The sequence below is a fragment of the Prionailurus bengalensis genome, chromosome B3 (genome assembly GCF_016509475.1).
Source record: "Prionailurus bengalensis isolate Pbe53 chromosome B3, Fcat_Pben_1.1_paternal_pri, whole genome shotgun sequence".
Classification (NCBI taxonomy): domain Eukaryota; kingdom Metazoa; phylum Chordata; class Mammalia; order Carnivora; family Felidae; genus Prionailurus; species Prionailurus bengalensis.
In genome coordinates, this window is record NC_057355.1 from 32149196 (window position 1) to 32161300 (window position 12105).

The 12105-nt window shown below is 58.5% G+C and overlaps 1 protein-coding gene across 2 annotated transcripts; it reads right to left on the reverse strand.

The window, feature by feature from the left end:
* Window positions 1-878: 878 nt before the first annotated feature.
* Window positions 879-4130, reverse strand: ISLR (immunoglobulin superfamily containing leucine rich repeat). Of its 2 annotated transcripts, none has more exons than XM_043555032.1 (2): window positions 3679-4130; window positions 879-2876 (listed from the first exon to the last, which is right to left on the reverse strand). In XM_043555032.1, exon 2 carries the CDS (start codon window positions 2866-2868, stop codon window positions 1582-1584), a length of 1287 nt encoding a protein of 428 aa, XP_043410967.1. In that variant the 5' UTR covers window positions 2869-2876; window positions 3679-4130; the 3' UTR covers window positions 879-1581. The 2 variants fall into 2 exon arrangements, with proteins under 2 accessions (XP_043410967.1, XP_043410968.1); XM_043555033.1 differs by lacking the exon at window positions 3679-4130 and adding an exon at window positions 3078-3173.
* Window positions 4131-12105: the final 7975 nt, after the last annotated feature.

Below are 12105 nucleotides of genomic sequence, written 5' to 3' on the forward strand. Positions count from 1 at the left end.
GTCCTGAGTGCAGAACCTGGGAGGCCGCAGAGCCTCTCCCACAGGGTCGTGTCCCTATGTGTAGCCCCCTTCGTTCTGGAAACGGGTGGGGAGGGAGACACATCGCTGACTCGGCACGGATGTGGGGATTAGTCTCCAGGTTCTGATTCCATCTACATGCTTCCCACTCTAAGAGACCCTCAGGCTGCTGCCAGGCCCTCGCCACCCCCCAGGTCAGTCGCCGACCCACCTGCTGTGTGGGGAAGACGCCCAGGGCCGACTTCTCCTCCAGGAACACCATTTCCTCTTCCTGGAAAGCACCGTTGGTGTCCTGGGCTCCCCCCTCAAAGATGCTCTCTTGTTCTCACTCTCTGGGTGTTTTTTCCTCTCCCCCCTTCTCGCCCCTACCCTGCGTCCCATCTCCCCCTTTCTCTTTCCTCCCCATCTTGCCTTGTCTGTCCCCATTTCCTCTCCATTCCTTAACATCCCTTCCAGGAATAGGACCGGGAAGGGGGGGCCACAATCCGGGTGCTTCCGTTCCCTGCCCTCCCCCGCAATGCCTCCTTAGGCCACTGCTGGCATGAAGCACTGTGCAGGGCCATGGACCCAAGGGAAGCCTCTGGGATGCTCATCAGGCCCACACCCCCGTTTGTCCTGTGGGCTCATTTGAGGACAGGGATGATCTGCCCTTCAGCTCAGCTTGAGGCCCGGCGCTGAGCCCACCGGCCCAACCCCTTGTGCTACCTGCTACACAGTCTGTGCGGGCCTCACAGGCCCCGTCACGCGTGGACAAGCAGGCTGGTTGTCCTGACCCTCCGACTCCCTATCCTGTCCCCAACCGGGATGGGGGCGGCGGGGGAGGACCCTAGATTCAGACAAAATGCCAGGCAGACGCAAGGGAGCATCAGAAATGCTGTTTATTTCTCGGCCGCCCCCTGGGACGGCTAGCCTCTTTGGAGGGGCAGGCTACAGATGCATACTTGGAGAGAAAGGCAGGATAGGTGTCCGGGGTGGAGGGGCACAGGGCGGGAGGAGATGAAGGCCATCCCGGATCCTCCGATCCTGTCTGAGATCAGGGCACAGACTCCCGAGCCCCCCGATCATCAGGGAATGCCAGGAGGCAGCGGGAACTCAAGCGGGTCACCAAGAGCCCAAAGCTATGCCAGCCACCGCCCGAGACCCTATTCCCTGTCTGCTTCAGGTCACTTCCCTGCCAAGCCCCCGGCCCCAACCCTGTGCCCCCAGCCTTTGCCAGCTGGTCGGACCCAGTGCCTGCAATTCCATCGGTGGGGCTTCCCCCGGGGGGTTAGGGCATCGCCCTGTTAGCGAGCTGCCCTGATGGGGGAGCACGGGCCATGTGGTTAGCAGCAATCAGCACCGCACACGGTGAGTATGGGATCAAATTCTGGTCTAGTCACTAGCTTTGAGCAAGTTTAGAAGTCGGGGGTGGTGAGGGTTCCAGAAGAGGTGAGAAGGGAGGTAGGAAGATGTGAAGTCCCCCCCACCGGCCTTGGGAGTTGCCACCCTCAGACCCAGGTGTTGCTTATTATAAGGGACACCCACAGAGTCAGGGGAGGGAGGGGGGGTGGGGACGGGGGAAGGCTAGAAGGAAGTGAGGAAGAGAAGGAGGAGGCTCTGGCCTAGTAGGAACAGGCCGGGGGGCTGCTTCCCAGGGGCCCCTCCTCCCACTGCTGCAGCCTCAGGGCCCCCCGCGCGGCTGAGGTAGATGATGACGACGTTGTCCTCCGGCCCTGAGGGCTGTACCTCGTTGTCAACCGTGTAGCAGCCCTTACCCTCAGCCGCTTTGCCGTGGAACCTGCGCCCCAGCGCATCCTCCCCACCCTCGCCCGGTGTGGCCAGTGCCACGTTTACTGAGCTCTCGGCACTGCCTAGCTCGTTGGTGGCCAGGCAGCTGTAGGTGCCCTCCTCCAGCTTGCCGAAGTCTGGGATGAGCAGGCTGCCGTTGGCAAAGGCCTGGAAGCGAGGCCGGCCGGCGGCGGCCAGGGCCCCGGGCAGGGCACGCCCGTCGGCACCCACGTTGGGGCTGGCGATCTCCACGGTGCCACCGGGCGTCTGGATGTGCCAGTGGAGCTGGGGGGCCGGTTGCCCCTCCACGTCGCAGTGGAGGGCCAGCACGAAGCCCGGCCGCAGCTCGGCACCGTCCTGGCTGGGCTGGTAGGTGAGCTGCACCGAGGGCGCCGAGCAAGGCAGCGGCAGCAGGCGGTTCAGCGGCGTGCCCTTGAGCACGTGGGGCGACGTGCAGGTGATGTTGTCTTGCTCCGGGATGGACACGGCCGTGGTCAGGGCCCACGTCTTGAACCACACGATGCCGCAGGTGCAGTCGAAGGGGTTATCGTTGATCTGCAGGTGGGACAGAGCGGTGAGAGGCGCGAAGGTGCCTTCGGCCAGCGCGTGCAGGCGGTTGTGGTTGAGCTGCAGCGAGCGCAGGGCACGAAGGCTGCGGAAGGCGTCCCGGGGGATGAAGGTCAGCTCGTTGCTGTCCATCTTGAGCAGCTGGAGGGCACTGAGGTTGTGCAGGTCGCTCCAGGCAAAGTCGGAGATGAGGTTGTGGCTGAGGTCCAGGCTCCTGAGTTGGCCCAGAGGGGCGAGGGCACCGGCGGCCACCACACGGATCTCGTTGTGCGCCAGCCACAGCGACTGCAGCAGGGGCACCTCCCGGAAGGCGCCCTCTGGCAAGCTTGGCAGCCGGTTGGCCGACAGGCTCAGCGTGGTCACGTTGGCAGGGAAGCCGGGTGGCACGGCCTCCAGGTCGCGGTAGGCGCAGTCGGCGATCTGGAAGCCGTACTTCTCGCCGCAGTCGCAGGGCTCAGGACAGGCCTGCGCTAGGCCCAGGAGGACCGCCCAGCAGAGCAAACGCAGCTCCTGCATCCTACCTCCTGCAGAGAGGGACACGCCACCAAGGTGACCCCAAGGGCCCGTGCAAGGCACTCGTCCCTCTCGGGACCCCAGCCAGACAGAGCTCTTCCCCCTCACAAGGCCCTGCCCCCACAGAATCCGGCTAAGACCCAACACCACCTAGCCCCCCTGCCCATTCTACAGAAGGGGAAACTGAGGCCCAAAGAAGGGCCAGGACTTGCCCGAGGTCACGCAGCCAGAAGGGGCGAAGACGGGACGGAAGAGGACCCCAGCTCCTCCTCCAAGCAGAGAGCTCTCCCTGCCTCGGCCAGCTCCGAGCTGATTTTATGACTTGAAATCCGTTTTCAGCCGCCCCCTCCCCCAGCGCTCCACGGAACCTCCCTCCTGCCCTCCCACATCCTGGCCACAGTCCCTCCCACCGGAGCCCCCCATAGGTATGCTTTGCCCCGGCCCAGACAAGGCCCCTTGTGCAGTGCACACCGCCCCCATCCACCCCATCCGCCCCCCTCCCGCTCCTACAGGCTATGACCACAGCAGACACCAAACCCTTTCTACGGAATCACACCCGTGGCCTGTTCCTTTCAGACTACGCCAGGCAGCTGCCTAAATAAACCCCCGCCAGGACCTCTCAGCTGGCCTGGGGGAGGCCAGTGGTTCAACCCAAATGCTGCCGGGATTTCCGGGGATGCGGTTGCTAGAGGGGCAGACGCCCCCTGGACACATCCAAATAAGGGATTGTCCCAAGCACCCCGAACCAACGGGAAAGTGCCAGGCAGTCGAGCCTCTGTGCCCGGCAGGCCTCCCCCTTTCCCGCTGGCTTACCTTCAAACTACTCTTTCTTAGCCAAGCGGATCCACTTCTAAGATGGAACCAAAGACCAACAAAGGACAGAGTTGGCCCAGGGCAGGCTGCGGGGCCACCGGGCGTGCAGGGAGGATGCGGAGGCTGGAGGAAGGGGCACCCTGGTTCCTGCCCCACCTTCGAACCGCTCGCCCGTGCCCGCCCTTCCCCAGACAGGGTGCCTGGGGCCTCGCTGAGAGCAGGCTGCAGGAAGGGAGCCCAGACAGCCCGGACACTCCCTCCTTCTAGCAAAACAACTGCTTCTCTGCAGCAACAAGGACCCGTGTTTCATAAGTGACACCAGAAACTCGAGGGGGAAGAGATGCCAAATTTTTTTTCTTTTTTTCCCTCTCTCTCACTCACTTTTAGCAGCTTCAACTTCCTTAAAGACACAGCACTAGCTGGACAGCACCCAATAAAAGATGGGGCTAGGAGGATTTTTATGGAGCGAAGAGTGAGAATTGAGTCTCCCGGAAGGTGGGAAACTTCTAACCTCGCTTCAAACAAGAGGAAAGATGGGGGGGGGGGGTCTTCTCCAAGCTGGGGCCGTATGAGTGATTGTGTGTGCACATGCGTGCGACATTTCTAGGCGTGGATGAGTGTGTATGTGTGTTTGTGTGGATGTGGGTGTGGGACTGTGTGTGACTGTGTGTGTTTGGGAATGTTTGAGCGTGTGTTCGTGTAGGTGTGAGACTGCGTCGTTTTGTGTCGTCTCTGTGTTTGTCTGGTGTATACAAGCGAGTGTGTGTATTTGGGAGGGGGTGTGTGTGTGTGTAGAAGTGTGTGTCTTTGTGTCCATGTGTCTGTGTGGGTGATGCTGTGTTTCTTTCTTTTTTTTTTTTTAATTTTTTTTTTCAACGTTTTTTATTTATTTTGGGGACAGAGAGAGACAGAGCATGAACGGGGGAGGGGCAGAGAGAGAGGGAGACACAGAATCGGAAACAGGCTCCAGGCTCCAAGCCATCAGCCCAGAGCCCGACGCAGGGCTCGAACTCACGGACCGCGAGATCGTGACCTGGCTGAAGTCGGACGCCTAACCGAGTGCGCCACCCAGGCGCCCCAGTGATGCTGTGTTTCAATGAAAAGCGGAGAAGGCCCAAGTGTATGAAAACCCCACCAGGCTCCAACACCCCAGCGAGAAGCCAAAATGTTAGTCCTGGTTTTGTAAGAAAACACATCTTCCTCGTCTGTGTCAGGCCTGCCTGCTGGCTCTGAGGCTAGGCTGCTCTAAGCACGTGTGGTCCAGGGAGGTCCCCAGGCGCCAAGGCGCCAGACCTGGCTCCCCACTTGCCCGGGAGGGGAGAGATCAGGGAGGCGGGCAGAGGTATGTATGACAAGGCTCCGAACCCCGTAGCAGAGAGCCTTGGACACGAATCAGTTGGACTTCAGTTTCCCTGACTGGGATTCTGAGAGACCCAGGCTCACACAGATAGTTCCATCACCCAGGACTGCCCACCCGGCAGGCAGAGGTGAGGCTGAGGGTCTCGCTCCTTCCGGAATATTCTCTGTGTCCTCCCACACTGCTTGAAATCCCACCACTGGAGCTGCCTGTCTGTGGAGGCTGCACTGCTCTCTGGGCCCCGCTCTCCCAGCACTAACTGTGTGGGAAGGACATATGCCTCCAGGGTGAGGGTATATCTGAGCTTTTCCCCCCAAACAGGAGGGCCCGGAGGAGTCAGAATGGGGAGGAGAAAGAGGCCCCAAACAAGAGAGCCGGAAGAGCAACCAAAAGATGAGAGAACCCCTCGAAAACACTTTGTGCACTGGATACTTTTGCCCTCCACAGCACAAGCCTACTCATATCCCCTCAGCCCCCTGCCCCAGCCTTCCTCTTCCTCCTGTCCATATACCTGGCTGAATTCTGCTCAGCACTCTCCTGACCCTCCTGGCAGGGCCAAGGACAAACAGGTATCCTCTTTGGATGAAAGCATCCCCGGGGAGCCCTCCATCCCAGCACGCACCATGTCGCCATCCCCCTGTCACCAAGCGGGGCTGCAAGCACCGCGTGCCCCCTGCAAAGCCCCTCAGTCTGATACTGAGAACATTCTCGCAGTCCGAGTTCCGACCCACTGCAGGTGAAGCCTTGTCTGGCGCCGTCGTTGCTGTGCTGGGGAATTGGGAGCAAAAGTCCTGAATTCGGTAGGCCCACTAGAGGCTGGAAGCACATACATCGGGAGTTCAGGTAACCAGAGGGGCGACTCAGCGACCTCAGTGCCAGTCACAGAGGGTTTCCTGGGGGAGGGGGCGTCGCTGTGCTGCTGCACCCGCCTACACCGCCTCACCCACGCCAGGGGGCTGCCTCTGAGGCGCTCTCAGGAGCCCACACTCTCCCCCGGGCTCCCCCTTCCAAAGCACACAGGCCCAGAGTGTGAAGATCCCTCCCCCCACCAGCCCTCAGACCCTCCTGCTGTGGCTGGAACCTGGCATTTCAGGCTTCCATTAAACATCACCTCATCAGAGCAGCTCTTCGGAGACCACCGAAGCTAAAACAGGCTCCCCCCTTAATTGTCCTCATAGACCTCCCTGGCCTTTCTTCAGAGTTCTTACCGTCATCTTTCTCGAGGACGCTTGTTTTCCCTGGAGTTGTCTTCATCTGGGTGTGGGGAAGCGGGGCTTGTTGTTTTGGGTTTTTTAGTGCTTCTCACTAATTCAATTCCCCACTCTCCCCCAGCTGGGTGAATCTCCTTTCAACGTAAATAAACCCATAATGTACTCTATCCATTTTATCTTGGAGAAATCTCTCCCTGAGCCTTCTGACCTGCTCCAATTCGTTTAAGTTTATTTATTTTTGAGAGAGAGAGAGAGAGAGAGAGTGCAAGAGCAAGTAGGGGAGGGGCAGGGAGAGGGGGAGAGAGACAGAATCCCAAGCAGGCTCTGGCGCTCTCAGCACACAGCCTGACACCGGTCTCAAACCCACGAACTGTGAGATCATGACTTGAGCCGAAACCAAGAGCTGGGCACTTAACCAACTGAGCCACTTCCAGTTCAGTTTATTTGGACCCTGGCTGTGCTATAGTCACACAGAGATGGCCCACCTCCCTTGCTCAGGGGTCCATTGCTCAGCTCTCTGGGCTTGGGCCTCTTGCTTCCTGGATACCACATCTTCCCCTTCTCAGTTTACACTCTCACTTTGTCGGAACCCGCCCTCCAGTACCTTCTGGAAAAGGTTTGTAGGAGAGGTGTTGTGGGACCTGCCTGTCTGAAGACTCTTTGTCACTCTGAGTGATAGTTTAGCTGGGTAGAGAACTCCAGATGGAGATCTCTTCCCCAGAACTTTACAGGGGCCCTCCCTTGAAAGCCGTTGCTCTGTTGTTGCTTATAGGGCTGGTGTGGGGGGCTCCGCCACTGTGTTGGCATCAATTGTGTGTGTGCCGCCTGGGATTTGTCTTTCTGGAAGCTTGGAGGTGATGATTCACTATGCTGCGCCTTGCTGAGGGCCTGCCCTTCCAAATCAGAAATTCATGTTCTTCAGCCCTGGAAAAGTTTTTGATTTACCGCTTTATGATTTCCTGACCTCCATTTTCTCTGTTCTCTCCTTCTGGAACCCTAATCAACCAGATGTTGTGCTTCGTGGAGGAACCCCTAACGTCCTCATTTTTCCCCTCCTTTGTCTCACTTCTGTATCTTCCCGTCGCTGTTTCTAGGAAGTCTCGTCTATGTTACCATTCTGCCCTTCTAATGGAGTGTTTGATTTGTAAGCTTTACATTTCAAAGATTCCTTTTAATTTGCTGACTGTTCTCTTTAATGTATGTCGTACCCAGTTCTTGTTTCATGGATACTGTAGGTTATTTCTGTGAAGATGATGATAGCTGTCTCTCTTTTCTGTTTAGGCTTCCTTCTGTCTGCACTGCCTGTCTCCTTGTTTGCTTGCTTGTTTGGACTCTGTCTTTCCTATTCGCGGTTTCCTCAGGTAATTCACTTGGCAGAAATGTATTCCTATGTGTTTAATGTGAGATCCCTCCACTAGAGAGGAAGTGCACTGAAGGCAGACATCTCATCTCCCCAGTTGCTGTTAATTTCTGGCACAGAAAAGATGTTCAATAAATATTCCTTGACTCGATGAACGGGCCAACTAGGTGGTCATCAAATGCCAGAGATGAAAATACCATAGAGGCCATCTCCTCTACCTCCGCATTTTACAGATAGGCACTCAGGGTCCAGACGGGGACAGGGATGTGCCCAAGGTTACATGTCCCCAAAGGGGCCTTTGGATAGGACATCTGAGGAACATTTCACACAATGTGGGAGAGCCGCACTCTTGTCAGGTGGTTGAGTACGTTACTAGCCTTCCTGAAGGAGGGGAGCCCTTGCACCCCCGTTCCCCACCCTCGAAGGCCTTGATGACAGCTGAACACTAGTCGGCCCTCAGAACCTCACTGTGGAGGAGCCATTGGGGGCTGAGGGCAGAAAAAGTAACAGGGACTCGCCTATCTGGGCAGAACTGACTCTACCCGCGTTGGTCACTGACGACTCTTGGCCACTGTCCGGGTCCCACCCCTGCCTGAGGGTGCAGCCGTGCCCCGTCTCCTCCAGAAAGGATGAGAAGACAAAGGCTACCATGGCCAAGTGGGCCCCAACCCAAACCCATCTGAGCCTCCAGGGTACTTGACCACCCCTGTATACCTGAGGGAGGGTCGCACACAGCCCCCAGCTATTCACATACCTCCAAGGATGGGGGCTTATTACCTCCTAGGCAGCCCCCTCTAATCTCTTCGTAGCTATCATAGGCTGAAAATTCCTCCCCCAAAGCCCATCCCACAAGAGATAATGGGATCAGGCGGGAGGCGAGCCTGAGGTTGGCCCTCCTACCTCCTCGTAGCCCAGGAGCTCCCTGTCGGCAGCCTGGGCCACCATCTTCCCAGTCCTGGCCTCCTCTGAGCTGGGCTCAGTCCCCAGGACTGGAGAGCCCTTCTCAGGCCCTCAAACCCCTCCACCATCCCTTGATCCTCAAGAGCCCCACCGCAGTGGAAGGAAGAATTGCGGAGTGGGGAGGGGGAGAACAGGGGCCAGGTTTGGGAGCCCTTCCTGCCTACCCCAGCCTTGGCTCCTATGGGCCTCAGTAGTTCATAGAATGACCAACTGTTCCAGTTTGCCGAGGACCGAGGGGGTGTTCCAAGATGCCGGACTTTTGGTGCTAAAATCCTGACAGTCCCAGGCATGCTGGTTACCGGGGCAGGGGACGTGCCCGCTTCTTCCCACAGAGGTTTTCTTTCCTGCTCCCTGTTCTGCACCCCCTGCCCTTGGCAGAGGCCAGAATTTCTCTTCCCTTTCCTCCGCACCCCCTCCCACGGAGCTGCTACCCCTCCCCAGCTGTGGCTGCTCAGCTGGTGACTCCTGCACCCCAAAGGGGCCTCACTCCCGCTGACCAGGGGGCTGCTGGTGCGGCCACGTCAGCTTTTCCTGGAAGGCCAAAAAAGATCCCAGAGAGAGAGAGAAAGAAAATAGAGCGAAAGGGACAGAGCGCGGCAGAGAAAGGACTGGGGAGGAACTGAGACAGACACGGGAGTGAGAGAAAGCAGGTGCTCACTGACAGCCAGGGCTGGATCCGAGGTAGAGACAGGATTCAAGATCCAGAAAGAGTGACGGAGAAAGAGGGTCCGATGGGCCCTGAAGCGGGCTCCATGAGGGAGGAGACAGTGGGGGGGGGGGGGGGTTTCAGTCCCACCCTGCCTTCCCTCCACGGCTCATCGGGATCATTGGGAGGAAGCTCAGCAGCTCATGGGGGGACTGGTTGAAGTTTCCCGGGGGTTTCCTGGGAGGGAGAGGCCAGCCTGGGCCCTTGAGAAGGTGCGGTTACGGAAGGAACGTTGTGCAGGTGCGTGTGCGTGCGCCTGCGGAGGACTGAGATCCGCCCACACCATCAGATTATGGGATTTGAGACAGTCCCTCCCTTTCCTGGGTCTCAGTTCCTCTGTCTTGCGTGGGAGATGGAGGAAAGGGCTTAAGGTCCTTCAGCCCTGCCGTTCTGCATTTACGTCTACGTGAGGAGTCTGCACGTATGCGTGTGTTCGTGCGCAGTCAGTTCTGCTGTGTGCGCGTGAGCCTTGCTGGGTCTGCGTATGTGATGGTGGGTGCGTGCACACGTGTGGGCCCGTGCGGCCATGTGTTCATAAGCTCACTGCGTGCCCCTGAGGCTGTGCGTGCAGCGGCAGGGCGGGCCTCATCTTTCCCCCCCCAAATCAGCTGCAGCCAAGAGGCCCAGCCCGGGCAGAGGTGGCCTGGCCCCGGGCTGATCTACAGCGGGTGCCTCCCTCCCATGCCTCCCCTCCCCACCCCCCCCCCCCACCCCCCCCCCCCCCCCCCCCCCCCCCCCCCCCCCCGCTCTCCACCTTCCTCTCCACACACCCTTCCCATCACTCAGACGTGAGGGTCTCAATCCCTCCCACCTTGGAAACCAGGATGTGCCTCTGACTCTACCTCCGGCCTCATCTCCAGCCGAGCTCGGCTCACCGAATCCGGTCCACACTTCAGCTGCTCCCATCTCGGGGCCACCCCTGTTGCTCTTTTCTCAAACTGGAGTCTGTCCCCCTTGGATTTGCGGGGCCTGCTCCCTCTTGTCTTTGGACACTTTGTTCAAATGCCTGCTCCCTGGAAGGGCCTTCCCAGCCCAGCCTATGTAAAAAGGATTTGTGGGGCGCCTGGGGTGGCTCAGTCCGTTAAGCGTCCGACTTCGGCTCAGGTCATGATCTCACAGTTCATGGGTTCGAGCCCGGCGTCCGGCTCTGTGCTGACAGCTCAGAGCCTGGAGCCTGCTTCGGATTCTGTGTCTCCCTCTCTCTGCGCCTCCCCTGTTCACGCTCTGTCTCTGCCCCAAGAATAAGTAAACATTAACACAAAATTTTTTAAATAAAAATAAAAAGGCTTTGCCCCTCTCAGTGTCCACACACAGTTTAGTTGTCCCTCTTCCCAAGACCCACCCCTGCCATCTGTGAGTGTATGTCTCATCCATTTCATCCATCTTTCCAATCCGAACGTGAGCTCCATACGGGTGGGCACTTGGCTCTGAGCAGGTGCTCAGTAAATCCTTGTTGAACGAATGGATGAAAAAGTGGCCTCTGGGTTTCCACCAGGAAGCCTCTGCCCCCCACCCTCCTAGCTGCCCAGGGACTCACCAGCCCCTCCCTTCTACGTGGCTATGCCCTCCCTCTCAGCGGCCCCTCACCAGCCAGGATTTCTGATTCCTTCCCTGGCACCAACCTTGCTGCCCTCTCCTGAACTTCCCCTTAGTCTGCAGGGCCATTTTTAGCAGCAGCACTAACCGGGGCATATTTCATGGGAATTATTTTTGTTCTTCCCCCAGGCCGATCCCACAGTTTCCAGGAATCCAGACCCTGGCCACAACCCAGGGCGTGTAGCAGATTCCAGTTTTCCACCCCAGCCCCTCCCAAAGGCGAGAGGTAGGATCGGGAGTGTTAGGAATGAGGGTGTTTGAATTAAGGTTCTTTCTAGACTGGGACCAGAGTTACAGGGTCAGGATCCCAGTCCCCGTGTTAGCTGTGGGGCATGGGCCAAGGGCCCATGTTAGCTGGAAAGACCAGGACTAGATGTGGTGCAGGTGTAGCGGGTGGGGGCGAGGGTAATGTAACCCGTCAGTGAAGCAGGGTCTGAGGTGTGAATGGGAGGGTGACAATCACCCCTGTGGCCGCGGCGGCGTGGAAATGAGGCGGTGGGCAGAGGGCTAGAGAGGGATGCGGAGAGACGAAAGGAGAAGCAGGGAGGCGGGGTGGAGAGAGAGAGGAGCAGGCAGAGACAGACACATGAAGAGAACGGGGATCGGAGAGGCCGGGGACAGCCAGGAGCAGGGCTGAGCATTTCGCTGATGGCAGAGTCGTGTGGTCCCTGCTTTTCATCCACAGGTCAGGCTGTGGCGCGGTTTCCACGCAACCACGCTGCATGCCACCAACTGGAAAGGACCAGCCCGCAGGTCCCCAAACTTCTCTCAGTCCTGAAGGGGCTTGTTCAGCCATGGCTGCTGAGCATGGGGAAGGCAGGCGACAGGCCGTTCGGACCTTGGCCCGAGGCCCCCTCTCGGGGGACACAAGAAGAGGAGACGGGCGGCCAGTCTGCCTGGGGAGGTGACTTCGGCTGCAGAGGCCTCTGGGAGAGCAGTCCGGGCCGGACAGAAAGCTGCACAGCCCGTGAAGGTTCCAGAAGTTCCTAGAAGGGAGGTGAGAGAGAGGTGGGGTCAGGAAGACTTGAGAGAGGGGTTGGAAACTTGACTAATTTTCAAAACAAAGTAAAGAATGCAAACGTTAACACAGGAAATCAAATTCCCCCTCTGTCCCTCCCCCCACCCCCACCCCTCGCCCCCTGCGCCGTCCACTCCCCAGGGGCAACAGTTTGGGATGGTTTCTGTTTTTAGTACCGCTGCGGTTACACATATCAGGCCCGCCCAGAACATTTGCAGA